At 30.8% G+C, this 20,907-nt stretch overlaps 2 protein-coding genes across 3 annotated transcripts; both read left to right on the top strand.

Moving 5' to 3' along the window:
* Positions 1-1,648: 1,648 nt before the first annotated feature.
* On the top strand, positions 1,649-7,670 carry BRXL4 (BREVIS RADIX-like 4). Of its 2 annotated transcripts, XM_090300710.1 has the most exons (6): positions 1,649-1,917; positions 2,031-2,169; positions 2,262-2,641; positions 5,345-5,480; positions 5,881-6,281; positions 7,216-7,670. In XM_090300710.1, exons 2-6 carry the CDS (start codon positions 2,068-2,070, stop codon positions 7,292-7,294), a joined length of 1,098 nt encoding a protein of 365 aa, XP_090156836.1. In that variant the 5' UTR covers positions 1,649-1,917; positions 2,031-2,067; the 3' UTR covers positions 7,295-7,670. The 2 variants fall into 2 exon arrangements, with proteins under 2 accessions (XP_090156836.1, XP_090156837.1); XM_090300711.1 differs by lacking the exons at positions 1,649-1,917; positions 2,031-2,169; positions 2,262-2,641 and adding an exon at positions 4,245-4,594.
* Positions 7,671-13,974: 6,304 nt separating this feature from the next.
* Positions 13,975-15,557, top strand: LOC137807188 (protein BIG GRAIN 1-like B). The gene has a single exon (XM_068607680.2). The coding sequence runs from the start codon at positions 14,312-14,314 to the stop codon at positions 15,470-15,472; it is 1,161 nt and encodes a 386-aa protein (XP_068463781.1). The 5' UTR covers positions 13,975-14,311; the 3' UTR covers positions 15,473-15,557.
* The last annotated feature ends 5,350 nt before the right edge of the window (positions 15,558-20,907 follow it).

Raw genomic sequence — 20,907 nt, 5'->3', positions numbered from 1 at the left:
GTGTGAATTAAGACAATTTGAAAAAATAATTATAACTAAATCATTTACTTTTTAATAAAGTTTTATTCAAATAAATATGATTTTATTATGTGAGTGTCATTTATTAAAAATATCATAAAAATAAACTATTTTAAAATTAAATGGTTGTAAATAATATTTGTATTAATATATATTAATAAAACAATATATTCATAAACATAATATATATTCATAAAATAATATATTCATAATATCTATATTATAATATAATATGTTTAAGTGCTTATTAAGATGAAATACGTCTTATATTTATAGAAAATGTTGATAGAGATTTTTTTGGAAAGATTTTGGAAAATCATTTTTAAACTAAGCAGATACCTGATTTGAAGGATAATGACATGAACCATTTTGTTTTTGGTAACATAAGACGTTTTTTTCTTGCACGCTAATAGCTTCTTTCTGTACTTCTATATTTTTAGCAGATTTATTCTTAAAGAAACTAAAAATTAAGCTTACATTCCTGCATTATCTATCCTCTTCTTCGTTCCAGTGTCGACATTATTTTGAATTATACAATTCAAAATTCATTTCTATCCAGAAAATTACTTGTATAATTCAGAATGCAAATACATTCCTACTTTCAAAAAAATATCGATTTTAGATGTTAATTTTTTGGAATACAAATTTCTATTTTAAATTGTAAAAATTCGAAATACAATTTTAAAGTATATTTTAAAATTAAAGGAGATACGAAGATCATTTATTATGGCTACAAGTGAATATAATTTTCCATTATTATTATTATTATTTCAAATATAAATGTACTATTGTAGTTCATTTGAAGAGTCATATTTCCATAAAACACATTGAATGAAGAGTGTCTTCATTGTAATATTTTCATGAAAACTGATAGTATCTTAATTAAGCTCGTATACAGAGTTCTTTATGAAAATCCAATCCACACCATAAAACCTTCGAGAAAAGCCATTGAATTTTCATGCTGACTATGGTCCTCGTAATCAAAATTTGTACGATTAATTTAGACAATTTCTTCCTGCACCATTTCAATTCTAACCTACACCCTGTCATTTTTCTAAATTTTCAAAATTACCCTTATTTTGGATTTAAAAATCCGAAATAGTAAATATAATTAAAAAATAAAAATATATATTTCGGACAAAAAAATCCATAACAAAAAATTTTCATAATTCAAAAATGTGTTCCAGATATTTATATCTGGAATATTTTCGGATAAAAGGTTTCAAAAGTAATTTTTATTTACACCCTCATTTTATTTAAGGTTATTTTTATCATTTTGGAGAAGTATTTTTGTCATTTTGAATAAAGTGCATGTTGGAATTGATATGGTGCATGGAGTATTTGCCATTAATTTATTATCACTATTTACACCAAAGCACAGGCTCATAAAGTGGTGGCCCAATCACTTGTTTGGGCTGTAATTGGGCCTTCTTTACATAAACACTTTGTGGGCCTAGCCCAAACCCAAGAAAGTGGGGAGTGAGACCCTTGAACACCGGGCAAACAAGTATACAAAACTTGAAAACACAGCAAGCTCGAGAGGCGTCAGAGGCGGTTAACATCCGGTAACCGGTAATCCCACAAGACAAAAGAAAGTGAAATCCACAATAACAGACAGCACTCCTCTTGCACCATTATAGCTTCTACCGAACCAAGCAAACCAAAAACCAATAAAATCACACACCCCACTCTGCCGCCACCGGAGAATTCACCACCGACTCCCTCACCATGCTTCATCTTCCCTCTCTCTGAATTTCATTCTCCACACAATCTCTCATATCGTAGCTCAATTCGATTCTCACATAAATTTGCTGCGCATGGCTTCTATTAGCGCCATCACTTCGGTTTTCGCGTCGTATTAGTCCTTCCCTTGCTTTCGCTTCACCAACTCAAGCTCAGGTGCAGTTTGTGTGCTATTGTCTTCTTGTTTCGATTTCTTGTATCCGATTCTGCAATGCGAGCGTAGTGGAATTTGGTTTTCTAATTTTACTTTTATTTTTATTTTTTTGCAGAGATTTAATTGAATTTTATTATCACTACGAAGCCAAAATGCTTACGTGCATAGCTCGTCCGAAGAAACCTGATGAGTCGGATCCAAACAGTGGGACAAGCGCTGCTAAATCGCAAGCCATCAAATCCCTCACCTCTCAGGTAGTGTACAAGAAGAAGCGACGAAATCGAAAGTTGATAACGATAGAGAATTGTTGATTTTCGTGATTATTTTTTTTTAATTGTGAATTTAGATAAGGGATATGGCGTTGAAGGCTTCGGGAGCTTACAAGCATTGCGCTCCGTGCACGGGGCCAGCGGCTCAGGGGCGAGTGCGGACCAACACGGAGTCGGACGCGGACTCGGACCGGTTCCGGTGGTCGTACCGGCGGACAGGGAGTTCGAGCTCGACGACGACTCGGACGTGGGGGAAGGAGATGGAGGCGCGGCTGAAGGGGATATCGAGCGGCGAGGGGACGCCGAACTCCGCGAGCGGCCGTCGAGCGGAGCCGTTGGTGCTGTTCGTCGAAGAGAACGAGCCGAAGGAGTGGGTTGCGCAGGTGGAGCCTGGCGTTTTGATTACGTTCGTGTCGTTGCCAGGTGGCGGTAATGATCTCAAACGCATACGATTCAGGTACGTACTACTGCGTTATGTTACGTTACGTTCTGTTAGGCGTCTCGTGCTGTGTTTGGAATGGGGCGACAGTACCCGTGGTGCGGTTGTTTTCGTTGCCGTTGGGGGTATTGACCGGACGGTGAGTGTGGTGACAGTGTGTGTGTTGGGTTATGATTGGTCGCTGTTTGGATCGTCCAGACAGTGATGATGACAACGAGTGCCTTTTGCTACGGTGGATAGTCAATTTCTCACACCTCACTAGTAGGGTCGTTTTCGCCTCTTTTGCATATCTGGAACACCTCCTCACTTCAGGATAGTTAACAGAGTTTATTAGGCAAGATTTGCCCCTATTCTTTAATGATAAATATAGAATAGATTTTTAAATTTATTTTCTATGAATCCCAAGGATTTAGTTAATTGACTTTATCAACAATGTATATACTCTCAAAGTATCTGATGGTGGTGAGATGAATTTTCCTTCTCTCGTTTCCTTAAAGACAATGTATTTTTTTAACTCGATTTCTTTTACACTATCCTCTTTCCTTAAATTTAGCTATGTTAAACAAGTGTATTTTCAAAGTTATAATCAAATGGTTATGAGGATTTTAAAGATTTTATGATATTTTGATTCTTTCAAAATGTAGAATGATCTATGCTAAAATTTATTGTAACACACTGACATAACAAAGTATAATTAAATTAGTTTTAGCGTTTATTAAATATTATGAAATACATTGTTAAAACTTCTTATTCATTCGAAAAGTAATAGAAATAATTTTAGAAAAATACAAATACAATTGAGCTTTTTTTAATTGTCGGTGGATTTATTTATGCATATTTTGTGTGGGCGTGTGATGTTAAATTCTATAAATAAATTCCTTTAATGATATGTGATATAAGGTTTTATTAGTCTGATTTTGTGTGTCGCAACGCATTGCCTAAAATGTAATGTATTAGATAGTATTTAAAATAAAATATTTACAATATGTAGAGATACTAAAACTTAATGTTCTTTCCTTCTTAATCTGGACAATACAGTTACAGGTAATTAAGTGGTAATAGTGCAATTTTAATTTATATACCAGATGGATGATTTTCACGAGTTTTGAATGCAGTGGGTGATCATCCTATAATTGGTAACTTCTTGCCATTGCCACTGCATTGTCTTTTGTTATAGAATAAGTGTACAGGGAGAGCTAAATAAAAATAATTCTTTTTTAATTTTAAGTTATTTTATTTATTTATTATTTAAAAAAAAAATTATATACCTATTTTCATATCCTTAAAATATTTCTTAAAGATCCATCAGTCGATAAATGGGAACTGGTTTGAGCTTCAGCTCGATCACAATTATGCATTTATGCTCAGTTGTCGCTGCCAATCCAAGTATCCAAAGTCCAAATCCCCAATGCTATAAATGAAAGCATGATTCCTCCTCTGCAAATATGAGAGTAGGTTTGGGCCCCACATTCCTCAGTAAAATTTCACGCCCTTGCCAAAAGCAATCAGAAAAGGTGTTTAAAAGAGAACTTGTTGTGGCCTGTAAGGTGGTGGCCCTGGTGGGTCGTTGTTGATTGTGTTGGTACCTTTAAACCAAGTTTTGTCGAGTGGTCGGAGGAAACTCTTCTGCTTCGTTTTTTTTTTTTTTAATTTCGTTGTGTCATGCCTGATTCTTCGTGACTTTGTCTTCGTCAAATTCCAGTATTTTTGTCTTTTAATCTGCAATAGGCTGGGGAATGCTCCCATCATGCTCCACTCCAGAAATATATACAAGACAAAAATATGAACTACCACTACGTGGGCACGAAATAATGTCAGAGATAGATGGCTGTATAGGTTAAAGTCTTCTAGATATTCTTTTATCACATTTTTTTCTGTAATTATTGTTGGATAGAAACATGAAGGACACTTGGGTATGTCGACCCCGCCTGGTGACTTGTGATGCAATCCCAACCAATGTGGAATTAGTGGGTGGGTCTATGTACACATGATTTTCTGTCTCTTCTATTGTCTTTTCCTTATCTGAAGTTATTATTCAATTTAAAACCTATTCAACAATCTGAAATCAATTCATGTTTGGTGGGTTTTAGTTACGTATTTGTCACTAATTACGTTTGGGTCCACCTGCTTTCGATTGTCTAGACAAGCCCCAAATATAAGGTCAAGTGTGGCAATGGAACAACTTTATTCCACGCACCGAATGACTGTTTTAGCTTTTAATTATGTATAAGAATTCTTTGTCAAAAAGTGATCAGTTGAGTAACTTAGCATAATGGATTACAGTGTCATAAACCACTAAGAGAACTTGCAATTCATCTAAGAGCTATTTATTGGTTGGTCAACAAAATAGCATAATAATAACAGCCACAAACTGAAATTAGTTGAGGTTTTAGGCTATAATCACGCGGACCACTCATACAGAATATGCTAAAATAACTTTGATCATCGTTTAGCTTGAAAGAGTAACTATTCCACCCGTCTACGTCTACCCAACATCACACATGAAAAAAGAAAAATAAATGAATGGAAAACAGGATAAGGTGGGAAGGACAAAAGGGACAATTTAGTTTTAATTGTGTTTATAATACTGTTATGTTTCTCTTTTCCAAAATTTAGATGCTAAATACCATGTTGCTTTGTTCTAAAGCATATAGTTCATATGATGACATCAGGCCTACAGAGAAGTGAATTGAAATTTGGTTTATTTTCTATTATGTATAGTCGAGAGATGTTCAATAAATGGCAAGCACAAAGGTGGTGGGCAGACAACTACGACAAAGTTATGGAGCTTTACAATGTTCAAAGGTTTAGCCGCCAAGCATTCCCTCTTCCGACGCCACCAAGATCTGAAGATGAGGTAATTTAGTTAGCTTATACGCATGTAATCATATACTATGGAGTATTTGGCTTCTGCATAGGCAGAAAGAAGTAAGGATCAACTTACAGTGTTGGAATCGGTTGGAAGTTTATTCAACCCTGTTTATTTTGGGCAGTGATTTTTAGTCCGATAACGCAATATTAAAACATAAATCTTACCTCCCTTAAACACAGCGAGTCTACGTAAAAAGTTCAGGTGCTTGACTGTAACAAACTAACGATTCTCCCTTTAGTTCAATGCCTTCTTACCAGCTTTCCTTTTCTTTAAAAACAATAATCACTTACATCAATGATTATTTTCTCCTTTTTCTTAATTACTGAAATCAAAGTTATTGCGTCACTGTTTTTAATTTGTCAATTTTAACATGGATTCATAACAGAGCACAAAGCTTGAGTCAGCAGAAGCCAGTCCTGTAACTCCTCCACTGACCAGGGAACGGTTACCTCGTAATATTTACCGACCAACAGGGATGGGAATGGGATACTCATCCTCAGATTCCTTTGATCATCAGTCAATGCAATCCCGGCATTTCTACGACTCAAATGGTTTGAACTCTACCCCAAAAGTGTCCACTATTAGTGCGGCCAAGACGGAGATATCATCAATGGATGCTTCTATCAGAAGTAGCTCATCCAGAGAGGCTGATCGCTCGGGTGATTTATCAATCAGCAATGCTAGTGATTTGGAGACTGAGTGGGTTGAACAGGATGAACCTGGGGTTTACATTACAATCAGAGCATTGCCAGGTGGCGCAAGGGAGCTCAAACGAGTCAGGTTCAGGTACGCTTGCTGCCAATTTTATGACTGGACAATGCCCTTTAACAGTTCATTACTATGTTAGATATGTGAGAATTTAACAATGAAAAATATTATTTTGACATTTTCACTATCTTAGATATGTGAGAATTTTTACTATGTTACTCTAAATTACACTTTTTTTTTAATGATACAAGTTATGAAATGTAAAAAGATATTTTTGTCATTTGAAGAGATGTAATTTGAAGCAATGTGTCATGACTGTTTAACAATACAGTAGATATTGGTCATCTACAAATATAATCAAAACAGAGTATATAAAAGCTTGTAAATTTTACCATACTAGGGTTTTATATCATTAAATTAAGTTTAAACTCGCATTTTAATGATATTAAAATTTATGTTCACAAAGTTTGTTAAGCTGTATTCTATCATTATCATTATGTGCTATCGGATAGCTATTTTGACCCGTACAATTATCTCACATCTATAAATATATTGATAAAGAGGATAAATGGGTATAGGACTCATCTAAAAAATAATAATTTTTAATTAGGCTTAAACCATGTTTTAGGAAACACATTACAACTTAATTGGCTTATAGTATAAGAATTAGTCTATTTTTGTGTGCTGATTTGTCTGTTTCTGCCTCCTATTCCGTTCCCATTTATCACTGTCCAACTTGTGTTTGGATGGTGAAAATCTAGCTGTGAAGATACCAAAAGTTGATTCACTTTATTACTTATTCTAACAATATAATAATATTTATTAAAATATAGTTAAAATAATAATATAGAGTTATAAAGTGGAAGTAATTTTTTGATTAGGGCCACCATATCATCACTCGTGAAGATACATTCATGCATTAATTAGTATAGTGTGTGTTTGTTTTTCATGGTTGAATTTTGATTTAGAACTCCATGGAATTTATTTCTTGATGTTCTCATGGGTTACACAGCCGAGAAAAATTTGGAGAGATGCATGCTAGATTATGGTGGGAGGAGAACCGTGCCAGAATACATGAACAATACTTGTGAGTTGAGATTTTACAAAAGGGGGTGGCTGCTGATGCTTTACAAAGTGTGGAGCTGGTGTTGCTTATTAAATTGTTCCATATTTATTTTACTATACTACTAAGTCTCTTTATAGGCGAAGGTGTCAGATAAGGTGCTACTTGCACCTCTGCCTTTTTTTTGGGCTATTTACATCTCTACGCACGCTTCTCGTCTTTGTGCCATTGGTTCAGGTTATGTTCTCTCTTGAATGTGGGTGGTAAATATAGTTTCTAGTAGTTAAAGGTACTGATGGACCTAGAGCGGCAATGATTTACTTAAAAAAAGTTTAAGAAAGTCTGGTGGCTGTAAATTCTATTACTATTCAAATTGGATACAAAGAATGAATTTATTTTCTTTATTTTTCTTCCTACACTTCTAGCTATAAGTTATCATGCACAAACATGAAATGCACATCTCACCAGCTTTACTGTGTCTTTCATTACTGCTGAGTTACTCATTATTTGTTTGTTTGTTCATTTATTTACATTTTTTTCCATACGTCTCCTCATATCTCTCTTTTCCATTCCTTATTATGTACTCAGAATAAATATTGTATTATTTTGGGTACTGTAGAACGAAATGTTTCTAAGGATATACAAGCTCCACGCTTCCAGTGGCACTAGTACTATTCTTGGGCGAGGCTCGCGCTTAACCTACATTAATTTTTGTTTCGTCTCCAATTCCCCCCACAAGTTTTTGGTGAAAAATGTGGTCGAATTTTAAAAAAGTACAATCATTGACACAATAAAAAAATTAAGATAGTTAAATGTGTTGTGAAGCTTTCACAAGAAAAGGAGAAAGATCGTTGTCATCCTTATTTAAATGACAAGGAATATTTTCATCCTACCTTCACGCAATTATCAAAATTTAGAACATTTGAGTCAGATTCCCCGTTCAAGAGTATCTCTTGGTTTTGTCAAGTTTTATGTTCTTTAATGCACTCTCTTCAGGGACGTCCCATAAAATGATTTTGTGTGGGCAACTTGTAAGCATTCTAAGAATAATGATTAAAAAACTGATAAAAATGCAATATATATTTTCTCCATGAATTTAATAAAAATGTTTATTTATTTTTAACTTCTCTCTCTAAGGTAAGTTAACATTCTCCCTGAACTAAAATATATAAATAAAAAATAGGCATTTAAATAATTTAAATAAGTAAATTTTAACTACCTCAGTCTTGTTTAATGTTATTTTTAAAAAATATTCATATTTTTAAATCTATCCATTACCTCCAATAAATATTAGAGACTAATTTAGGAAATTTATTTTTATATTTATGAAAATAAGAATATTAATTAAACTTAATTAGTACTATTATTAATCAGAAAGTAATAGTCAGCAAAAATAAACTGGCACAAGTGACCTAAAGAACTGCTAAAAGTTTTCCTTTAGGGTTTAAGATGGACTATTTGAAGGCTATACCTTTAAGCCCATTGAGTTAAATAAAAAAACGAGAATCCACAAATTTTGACCCAAAATTCCCATGGGCTTTATTGACTATATTTTATGGCAAATTCTCTCCACACCTCCATATTCTCTTTTTTTAATTCTAACAATACCTTTTTGAGTATGGTGAAGAGTGTGATGTTTTTTTCTTCATTTTCAAGTGATGGTGGTTGTTTGTGGTGGTTGGTAGTGAACTTTGGTAGTTGAGATAAGTTTTGTGGTATTTTTATTGGTTGTGACCGTACTTTCATTGCTTTTTTTTCATTTTTTTGGAAAACATAACAAAAAAAAATCCAACAAGATACAAAAATGGAGTGAAAAAACTCTAAAAAAAACACATCTTCACATTGGAGAATATCAAATACAACGAATTTTCTCATCAACTCCTTCATACATGCTCAAATGATGAAACTATTAACTCAAACGTTGCGAGTAGGGAAAAATAGAAGTGTTGCGATTGAAATAAAAGTATGAGATGCGAAAATGTTGATGAGAATATTTAAAAATATGAGATTATGTTTCATTTAGTGTTATTTATAATTTTTTTTAAATGTTAAAACTGACTTTTCAGAATTAATATGGAGGTACACGATAGAAGGTATGAAGGTGGAAGTATGAAGGTGGTGGGAGAATTTGTCTATTCTATTTTTTTTTGTAGTATAATATTTTTATGAGAGTATTTTGCGCAAAAATGTAGTTGGGATTAATGGAGTCCTAAATTCTTTTTGGTATTTCTTCCTGTGCCATCAAATAGGTAAAATAATCAAATGTCTCATTTAATCGCTCTTAGACAAGTTCTTTCTGAGTATATTTTGAAAAAACTATTCCAAAAAACACATCCCAGAACCATTTATATATGTTTTAGAAAGTTTATTTCAAAAGTTATTTCTTAAAAATTAATTTCAAAAATATTTTCCATAAAGTTTATTCCGAAAACCATTTCAAGAAAATGTTTTTCAGAAATTTTGTTCCTTTTCATAAAAACGTTTTCATAATACATTTCATGAATTCTGTAAAGAGGTGTGTTCCAGAAACTTCCAAAGAAAATAATCCAAAAGTTAATTTTAAAAAGGGTAATAACAGAAATTGATGGGGGTGCAGGAAGCGTTTGGATAAGATGCAGGAAGTGTTTTGATAAGGTGGTGGAAGGTATTTTGATAGGGAACACCCAAATCTTTTATGCCAACACCAAAATACAAAACTGTTTTATTTGAAACGTTATACAGTGAGACGTTTGATTTGATGAAAAGACAAATCACCCAATTCAGAACTACTTTTAATTATATTTCAACGTTGTTTCGGTTTATGCTGACAATCATAAATGCACTCTTAAATGCTGCTAAGAGATCATCAAATTATTATTTTCAAAACAATCATTTCGTACTTAAAGGATCTACGCAAACAATAAATAATAAAAGGACCAAATTTTGAAAACTAAAAATGACAATTCATAATGTACATACATACATTATCCATATCTATTTATGTTAAATAATATTCACACTTTTTATATTTATATAAACATGTGACTCATTTATGTTTTAAGTAAAATCAAATTTATATATTTTTTACTTCCAAAATAAATATTCACATATTTTATATTTATAATAAATAACATTTATCTTTCTTTGATTTTTAATAAAATTATACTTATTTTATTTTATTTTAAAAAATATATATCTACTAGTACTTAAATAAGAAAATGTGAAATTTTAAATTTTTAAAATATAAAAGTTATTTTATTTTTTATATAAACAAGGAATTGAATGATTTTATATTTTATCATGTCTTCTTAAACTGCTTTCAGGTATTCTTATGAATATCTATGTAATACCATTTGCGTTGGATTCTTATTGTATGTGAAAACTTATCAGCCTAATGGTAATCGCAGTATTATAACTGAGATTGATTTTTAGTATATTTAGATGAGAAAAATTTATTATAGGATAAAAAATATATCATAATAATATGATTTTAATTTTATATAAATAATGTTTTCTAAAGATATACCATTTTATATTTATAAGATAATTAATGAGTGATAATATAACTTTAGGATACTTTAAATATAAACTAACTAAACCATTTCCTTTTGTTTTATAAAAAATACTTTTAATATTTAATATTTTGATATTTTAATATATAACTTTTAATTTGTTATTTTCATAATTTTTATTAAATTTTTATTTAATATGATATTTTTAAGTAAAATGAAGGAGCATAATATCACTGTTAAATTAACAAATATAAGTATCATATAATACCAATGAATTTGATTAAAAACTAAAAAAGTATGTAAAATGTACACAAATATTAATGTATATTTAAAAATTAGAAGAATTTTTTTTTATTTAATGAGATAATCAAACGATTCACTTGAACATAAGATTATCAGTGTGAAGTAGATAAAGTTATTTCTATCTAATATTTTTCAAACAAAAGTTTTCATTAATTACTTAGTGAAGCAAACAATACCTCCTCCTATACATACATATTTAAAAAAAAATAAAAACTACTTTCCTACGTTCCCAAATCATGTTCTCATTTTATATCATAAGATCCTAACACACGTTAATTACTTTCAGGATTTAATATAAATTTGAGGTTTTGATTTATAAAAATATAAGAGATTTTAATTTTACATTTCACACAAGAATTTACGACTTAACGAATAATGTCAAACACACATGCCAATAATGTTTTTCAGATTTTACAAACAATTGAAGAACATTAGATATACATACAACAAATGTTTTTTATTTTCTACAACTAACTATAGAACATTAGACGTACATATAACACATATTCTTCAATTTTAAAAGAAAAACTCTATTCTTATATTCTTACATTGCAACCCAAAAACTTTATCCTTAATATACAATACTAAAATCATCCTATATAAATAAATTACACTTTAAATTTATTTTTTTTATATATAAAGTTTTCATGTTAGGCATCACTATGTTACTTCAAGTAACAACAATCATTTGCCATCACATGAAAAAATGTTATTAAAAAAAACAAAAATATGGAAGAACTAGACCAAAACTCATATGTTAACAAAAATGATACATAGGTAGACTATACCTATTAATAAAGAATTTTAAGAACAGACTAGATGGAAGTCTATTATACCAATGAAAGGATTTTGCATGAATAAATCATAAATTAGCCAACTTATCAGCACACACATTCCCTTCACGAAAAATATGAGTAACCCTAAACCTGATTTTTCCACAGTAATTAAGATAAGTATTCCATCAATTACGAAGCATCTAATGAACATTTATCCTAACAGTAAATGCAGCACAAACCAAGACATAATCACATTCCAGCCGGACATTAGTAAAACCCAACTTTTGAGCTTCTTCCAAAGCATATATAACTCCATAAAATTTAGCAGCCAAAACAGTATGAACGTCAAGAAACATAGATAAAGCTCCAATAAACTCCCACATACTCCCACGGAAAATACTTCCACAAGCGGCAAGACCTAAATAACCCTTAGTAGCCCCATCAGTGTTAATTTTAACCCAGCTTGGTGAAGGAAACTTCCATCTAACATGAAGAGGACGTAAAACTTTACCAGTATGAGTGTTAATACCAAAAAACTTGAGCACATTGAAATTGAACATATAATTCTTCATTGAAACTTTAGACGAATTACCCACTAAATAAGTTAAATCTTTAATAACCAAAATAGCCCTAGAAATCTCAATCTTATCTTGAAAACGAGCATAATTTCTCATACGCCATATCATCTAAATAGAAAAAGTTATCACAGTTAACTTAACCAATTTAACCAACGGACTACCATCACTCTTAATACAAGAAGAAAATCATCCTTAGAGAAATTTAGGAAACTAAAACTTCTCTTACCTAAAAAATTTTCTTGTTCAAAAAGTTTCCAACTCACAAAAATCACTTAACACATTGAAACTCTTATATAAAAACTATTTAGTTATTTTTTATAAAAAGAAAAGCTATTTAGTTGTAATTATCTAATTATGGTAAGATTTTACTGAATTTTGAAATAAATAATACTTAAACTCTAAATCCTAAACAATAGTGAAAATAAAGAAAGGATAGAAAAAAAATCTTAAAAGTAAGAAAAAAAAAAGAGTTAGGTTTATTGATTTTATCAATGTATATTGATATAACTTTTTCTTTTCGTTAAAACGAATCTTTTAATATCCTTTTAGTGACTAATTTCTTAATAATTCAACCTTTAATTTTAGTTAGAAACTCAAGTTAGTTAAATTTTGTTTTAAATAGTCTTGAAAAGAAAAAATATCTAACGTGTTTAGAACATTATTAAATGAAAAATATAAATTGAACTATAATGTATTTCTCATTCGTATGTTAAGATTGAATAGCTAGTCCCCAATATTGGTATCTTATTTATGAGAGTGTGACTTAAATTTAAAGAGACTTGTTAGTCAAAACAATAAATATTGTTCGGAAAAGAAATTAAAATTAGGTACGTTAAGATTGACTTAGTCATGTAATCAATGAACTTAATTGTTAATATACAGACTACTGAATATAAAAACAGTTATATTTTATCTGCTTTTGTTAATAAAAGTATTTTTTATACACAAATTTTCAGACAAATCTATCAGACCGTAGTTTGATATTAGAAAAACATTTTTTTAAAATTACAATCCAGTTTTTCTTCTAATGTTTCACACTAACAATTAGTTTTAACAACAAATTTAAGTTCGTAAATTTTAACCCAAACACACGCTAAAATCCTATCACTGTTCCTTCTATATATACTCAGAATAATATTTCTTTAATCAACGATCCAATCTGGTAGTCCTGCATGTGTAGGTGGGTTATGGATTCAATTATAAACATCTAATCAATGAAATTCATTTTTAGTATGATTTTCAATACAATTATTTTCAAATGTCACACCAAAAACATTGACACGGTTTATTAATTTTAATTTTTGTATGTAGTTAATTAAGATATAAAATGAAAAGATTTGAATAAAAATCCGTAATGATTAGGTTGTGCGTGATTTTGTTAGTCTAAGGTAAAGTGTAATTGAATTTTTGTTTAAAAATAGTTAAAAAGGAAAAAGTGTGGTGGAGTGTGATCTGAAGTCTGAAAAGATCGGGCGCACGCGCGGGAACTTTTTACACTTCTCTTCTCTTCTTCTTCACACCAATTCCAACCAAATTCCATTATTCCTTTTACACTATCAATCAAAATACAGAGAATGAATCAAAATCAAAATAAGGAAACAGCATGTATTAACCATCTCAGATGTGTATGTGTATGACTTTGTCAGACTCTGGTGTTGGTTTCTTTAATTAAGATTGTTAATTTATTTGTTTGTGTTCACCGAAAGGTGTACGTACACTTGTATACACATGCTCTTGTACAAACACATACAAACACAATCCCAACCAACCCTGTCACTTCTCATTAAAATTCTCCTTTCTCTCCTTCCTCTCTTCTTCACACCATTTTCTATTCAATTCCCCCTTCTCTCTCCCTACATTGCCCTCTTTTCACTTTACCCCCATTAAACCAAACGCCATGAAGGAACCCACCCCACAAAGGAGAAGAACTCCTTCCTTCTCCTCCTCTCTTCTCGACGCCATCTACCATTCCATCGACCACTCAAAATCCAACCTTCACCAGGATCAACACCCTTCTCTCTTCGACCCAACTGTGCAATCTTTCGACTTTCAAAAAGGTGGCAAGAAAGAGAGAATGAATCTTCGCCGAGCCGTCATGCTAGAGGATTGGATGGAGAACCATACTTCTCATTCCCGTTCCCGTTCCCTCAGCTCTCAGTTGCTCAACTCCAGTTCAAGCTCCTCGGAATGCAGCTCCGGGGGGATATTTTCCTCTTCAGAAACCGACACCACGACCTTGAAGAAACAAAGACCCAGACCCACATCGGAGAAGAAGAAACAAGAGCACAGGGTCTCCGAGAAGCAGAATAAAGAGGGTGGTTTCGCAAGGACCAAGTTGCGGGCTTTGAAAATTTACGGCGAATTGAACCAGAGAGTGAAGCAACCCATTTCACCAGGGAGCAGAATCGCTACCTTCCTTAGCTCCATCTTCAACTCCCAGAACGTCAAGAAAGCCAAAATGTGTTACGTTGGGGCTGTTGAAGATGTTAGCTTCGAACACAAATCAAAGTCCCCGTGTTTCTCTTCGACTCCTTCTTCGTTCTCCAGAAGGTCTTGCATGAGCAAAACATCCTCTTCGGCTAAAAAATCCAACGCCAATGGGGTCAAAAGATCCGTTAGGTTTTATCCCGTTAGCGTAATCCTAGGTGAGGATTCTGAACCACAACCCAGTTATCACAAATGTAGCAATATTTATGAGAGTGGGCCTAACTTCACTGTGAGGAAGATCACTAGAAGTTCTTCGATAACGGAGCAGAAGAACACTGTTCGGGGAAATGAAAATGGAGCTGAAGAAGCAGCAGCGCGTGGTTTTGTAAAAGGTTACAGAAATTCTGGTAAGGGTGAATTTGATATTAGAGGCTTTTATGGTAATGAGGAGGAGGATGATGATGATGATGAAGAGGAGGAGGATGAAGAAGATGATGTGAGTTGTTCAAGTTCAGATTTGTTTGAGCTGGATCATCTTGTTGGAGCTGCAAGGTACCAAGAAGAACTTCCTGTCTATGAAACTACCAATTTGGAAACAAATAAAGCCATTGCTAGTGGTCTATGTTTGTAGTTTAGTTTAACAACAATTAATTGTAATTATTTTTCCAAAGTTTGTGGAGCTCATGAATTTTTTAAAACAGTGCCTGTTCTCTTTTTTGTGCTGTTAGCTACCATTAATTGTGATCTTTCAAGGTCGAGATTCTGATATAGGCTTTATGCATGGTAGGAAAAGGAGTTATAATGGTAAACAAATTTTAGGATTGAATTGGAAAATGGACACAATTGTGCGTGTTAGAGAGGAAGATAGGTAGGTAGAGGAAGCTCATGTTCACTCGCACAACTTGTCAAAGCAAACTAAGACAAACTGAAAAGAGAAAAGTAAAAGTAGATTCATTTTTTTTTCCTACCCGATGAGAAAAGCAAAGTTAAAAAAGCTTAACGCTTTTCCACTGGCTTGGCACATGGCCTCACTGAGACATGGTAAAAATCTCCACCACTTTAACGTCATAGAAGATTTAAATAAATGATTACATCTCACAACTTTTTGCGCGTTTGAAATCCGCGATTACTGAGTGATTTTGAACTGATATTCTTGGTTGTAAAGCCAAAATTGAAGCTAATCTAAAGAGAACGTATCAACATATTCATATATAGGAGAGAAAGGAGACTATATAGCAGACAGGGTAGGGCCTCTGATTTGAAACTGGGGAAGTCAAAATATGGTAGGAGGATATGATCAGGCATAATAGCATGAATCTAAACTTACTTTTGACAGTGCAGAAGAAAATTTGGTAATCCTAATGTCCACATATGAAAATATGAGACACCATGGGCAACTTGGTTGACAAAAACAGCATCCCTGAAAGAGGCTTTTGAGTAAAAGATTAAAATGAAAAAGCAAGGTATGATGGTGAAGATTTAGATATGGGCATGTTGGTGCTTGTAAATGTTTACTTTATGAAAGGTTGACTAAAGAGATGAAGGATTGAGGTGAGTTAATTGGCAGTGAGGAGAATTGGGATGCTACTCACCAACCAAGCATCTCTGGGAAGATTATAAATGCGTAGCAAGTGCATGTGAAAGCAGCTTCACTTCACATTATCATCTATGGCCACCACCCATATGCCTATGATTCCTTTGCCATTTTCTTCCCAAAAACACACTTCACCAACTTCCTCTGCGCCTGCTCTCCATAAATTCCCTATCTTATTTTACCTTTTTCTTATGTAATACTAATAATAATATAACCAAAATAACTCATATTTCTCATTTTCTTATTCCTTAAAGTAATACTCTTTTTTTCTTTCAAATATGTCATCAGATAAAACAGGAAGACATAACGAGGACAATACTGTGTCAAGAAATTTAAACACTTCTCAAATTTTATATTTTAACCATGTTTTAATATTTATAATTTTTACTTTTTTTTCTAATTTTTATCTGGAAATTGTTAATTGAAGTGTACTATTAAGTGATTTATGTTGGAGATTCCACCAAAGTGACGAGGACATTTCACAATAAATGCATTTTTTTTAACATGTTTTAAAAAGATGTGTTGAAAATATAAGAATAAAAAGATAGTATAAAAATATCATTATTTTGAAATAGGTGATCTCAAAATACTATATTATAAAGCTTGAAATTAATTCTTTTAATTTTGAATAAATCTCTATTACAATCACTATTAATAATCACGATAAAGATTATGTTTTTTAACTGAAAATGATTCCATCTCTATTATTTCATCAAAATATGCTTTGAAGAAACTTAGTCAGTATATTCTTTTCAACGTCATCTTTTTATTTGAATTGAAAAATATAAACTATTTTTTTATATAACGTGTTAATGAATACTAAAATTTATCATGTACATTATCAATGAAGACAATCATAAAATAAAAACTAATTTTTAGTGACAAAAAATAATTATTTACTAACTATATTAAAGACCATTTTAGATTTTTTTTTTTATATATTAGTTTCTATTATTGTTAAATGATTTCTAAATTGGTATCTAATTAGCCACCAAAGTTTTTGTTACCAAATTTAGAAACTAAATAATTGGTAGTTAAAACTTTGGTTGCTAATTAAATACAAATATAAAAACTATTTAACAATAATAAAAATTAATTTAAAAACCAATTTTTTTTAGTTTTTAAAAAAATGATCTTTAATTTAGTTATATAACAACTAATTATTTTTTTTTCTCTAAAATTGATTTTTATTCCATGTTTTCTATTTCATGTTTTTCTTTGTAGTGTATATATACTCAAACAAATTTGTAAATTCTCAATCTTACCAACGAATTAACATAAATAATATAACAAATGTATCACCTAATAGTAATTTAAATTTAAATTATTTTAAAATATATAAAGCATTAGGATTTTGAATGGAAGCCTGTTAGGACAACTCTGCACTGTGCTGGCTCCGTTGTAGCTAGCTATGAACTTGGGGGGAAATGAAAAATAAAAAATATGCATTTATATAACAACGTTAAAGTGTAAATATAATAAGTACGATTTTTTTTTGCTTTGTATATTATAATAATCACCATGCCACGAACAAAGTAATTGCTTTCATACTTTTTAGGTGTGAAAATAGTTTGTATTATGAAATAGTTAATTTGATCAACTTTTAGTCATTCGACGGGTCCAAAAGGGAAGCTTTTAAATTAAAAAAATTGTAATCTGAAGCTTTTAAAATGTTCTTATAAGTCTCTAAAAGTTTTAAAAAAATAGTAATCACACTAAATATAATGGGTGTTATAGATAGTATAATAATATTATCAATAAGGAGATATAAGTGAGACAATAATATTAATATTTGAAATACGGTAAATATTAAGTTATATAATTTCATGTATATACTATTTAAAGACTTATGATTGAGAAAAATGTTGATACAATTCTTTTTTCATTAGGAATTTTCGTTGACCAAGAATAATAGTAAGTGATAGATTAAATGTTGAGTTGTTGTGGTGGTAAATGGTGATTTTGAAACTTGTTAGAATATGCAAGAATGTGGTTGATAAAGTTTTGAAGAATAAGTAGTGCATGTGTTTATAGATCTTGTTAAATTATACAATCGATCTTATTCTTCAAATATTGGTATAATGTTTGAGAGAAACAAGAGAATGATACTTGTTCAAACAATGAGAGAACACTTGAGTGAGAAAGATGTTGAATTAATTATTTTTTCATTTTGGAGGAAATATCGTCCAAGAAATTTTTTCTTGTTAAAGGAAGCAAGATCGCTCAAGAGGAGATGCGTTTGTTCAAGCAATGTGTATGTGATATATGTGTTATGTTGTTACTTATAATGTGGTTGTGTATTATGATACCTTGTGTGGTATTATGACCCTTCATGAATGTACGGTAGAGGATACCTATGATAATATTGTATAATATTAAACATGAAACTTATTATGGAAAGAAGATATCATAGTTTCAGTGATGATTTGGATTACATAGATTAAGACATTAGGTGGTAAGAAATTGAAGGAGATTTGTGCATCAAATTGTTATAAAATAGGTGTAACAAATCATCATAACATAAGAAGTTGAGAATAAATTTCCAATAAGCTTTTGATGGGTGAAACATGTTCAATATGAATCTTTCGAAAGTCATAAAGCTTGATAGGTTACTCTAAATCATTAAGTTGTAGTTGAGAATTTATGTAGTCTTTGATAAAAGAGATTGAGGTGCAATTTGTTATGATATTATCTAAAGTGAGAATGAGATGTGTGATTAATATATATTATATGATATATCATGTCATGTTGATTGTTTATATTATTAGCAATATTACGTGGTAAAACTTCTATGAGCATACTTGACACGAGAGTACATAATGTTAGTGGTGACACTGGAGAGGTTAGATTAGATTAGAAAATATTTTTACACATATATTATTAATTATGAGGTGTTTCAAGCGAAACCTACACCCATTTCTACATTTAGACCCAAATCACCTCAATTTCAAGAACCAACAATTTGATTTTAGCCTTCATATGTTCAAGCAAATCAACCTAGAAGTCTATGTGTCCTTTCTAATAATTAGAAATAACCATATAACACATCATTATTACCTTAATTGTATTTGTATTGGCTTGTAAATCAATGTTTTAGATCAACCTTAATTGAACTTACTATCTCATTCTTGAGGATAAAGTCTTTAGAAATTCAACTAAAACTCCAACAAAAATTTAGGTTATAAAAGACTAAAACATTATCAAGTCTTTAAATCTAACTCTACTTGAAAATGATTAAAGAGAATTCTTGTAACAAAGAAATTCATCATCTTTAAATAAAATTAGCACAAAAATATATTGAACATTTTTATTTACAATAATCAATTAGATTATAAAATTTCCCTTCTTAACAAGTTAACAAACCTAGAATTTTGAGAGTTGAAATGACCTAAACCCCTAATGAACACTCCAAAACAAAATAACAATAATTTGATAATAAATAATAAATCACAAAGCTAATCTCTTCTTTAAAATTTGTTATGTAAAAATCTTAAAGATATTATTGTGATATTGTAATAAATAATCAGAGATAGTGATGGATAACCTATCTCATTATTTGTAAAGAATTTGGTTCATATTCTAATCCAAGTCTATATAATAATAAAAGTATCTATTTTTAATATTTTAAAATAGAATGGGATTACATTTTATACCTTTTTACTTGTATAAATGAAAATTAATTTTCACTATTTTTACATATTATTTGATGTAAAAGGTCAAAGTATAATATTTATATAATTATATACAATTTGATTCTACATGCTACACACCACACATATGAAGTGCATGCAACCAGGAGTGCCCACAGCCAGGGTGCCCCTGTACCAACTAATTATTATTTTGTTTTTTATGTCTAAATTCCTTTCACTTAATATTGGATTGTTCTTGCATACAAGATCTGATGCTATTCCAATTATTTTCACATGTCAAATCATATAAATGTCACCAAACAGAATAATTTGCTAATACTATATCATCAACTTTTCTTAAAAATCTTTTTTTAAAAGTGGAGATATATATTTAATATCTTAAATTACAGTAAAAAAGGTTTGGATTTTTTTTATAAAATAAGTTCAATTAAAGTACCAAACAAGAGCAAATCACAGTAATTAGCATACAGTTTCTTTTAAGATTCCACTAAATTTCATGTGTGTATTTAAAGGTATTTATTTAGAGCAAATTTGGACAAAGAAGTACCCATATTATTATTGGCCAAAACAAACAAAACATTATTTTGCTTATGCCACAATTACTTTTTTTGTTTCATTTTAAAATAATTTGTTAATTTTTTTGTTTGGGAAATACAATTTTTTTAATATTTTAGGATAAGTTTGTTAGACAATTTGTTTTAGTTTAATAAGAATGTAAACGTAGAAAATTATCTATTTTATATTTAAATTTGAAAAAACAACGTTATCGAAAAAACCGGGTTTCCCAAAAGTGGTTTGAAAAAGTTTTCCACAAAAGCTTTT

Source organism: Phaseolus vulgaris, chromosome 3 (assembly GCF_051622355.1).
Source record: "Phaseolus vulgaris cultivar YP4 chromosome 3, ASM5162235v1, whole genome shotgun sequence".
NCBI classification, from domain to species: domain Eukaryota; kingdom Viridiplantae; phylum Streptophyta; class Magnoliopsida; order Fabales; family Fabaceae; genus Phaseolus; species Phaseolus vulgaris.
Note: the sequence above shows the minus strand (reverse complement) of the source record. Positions and strands in the feature narration are given on the sequence as shown.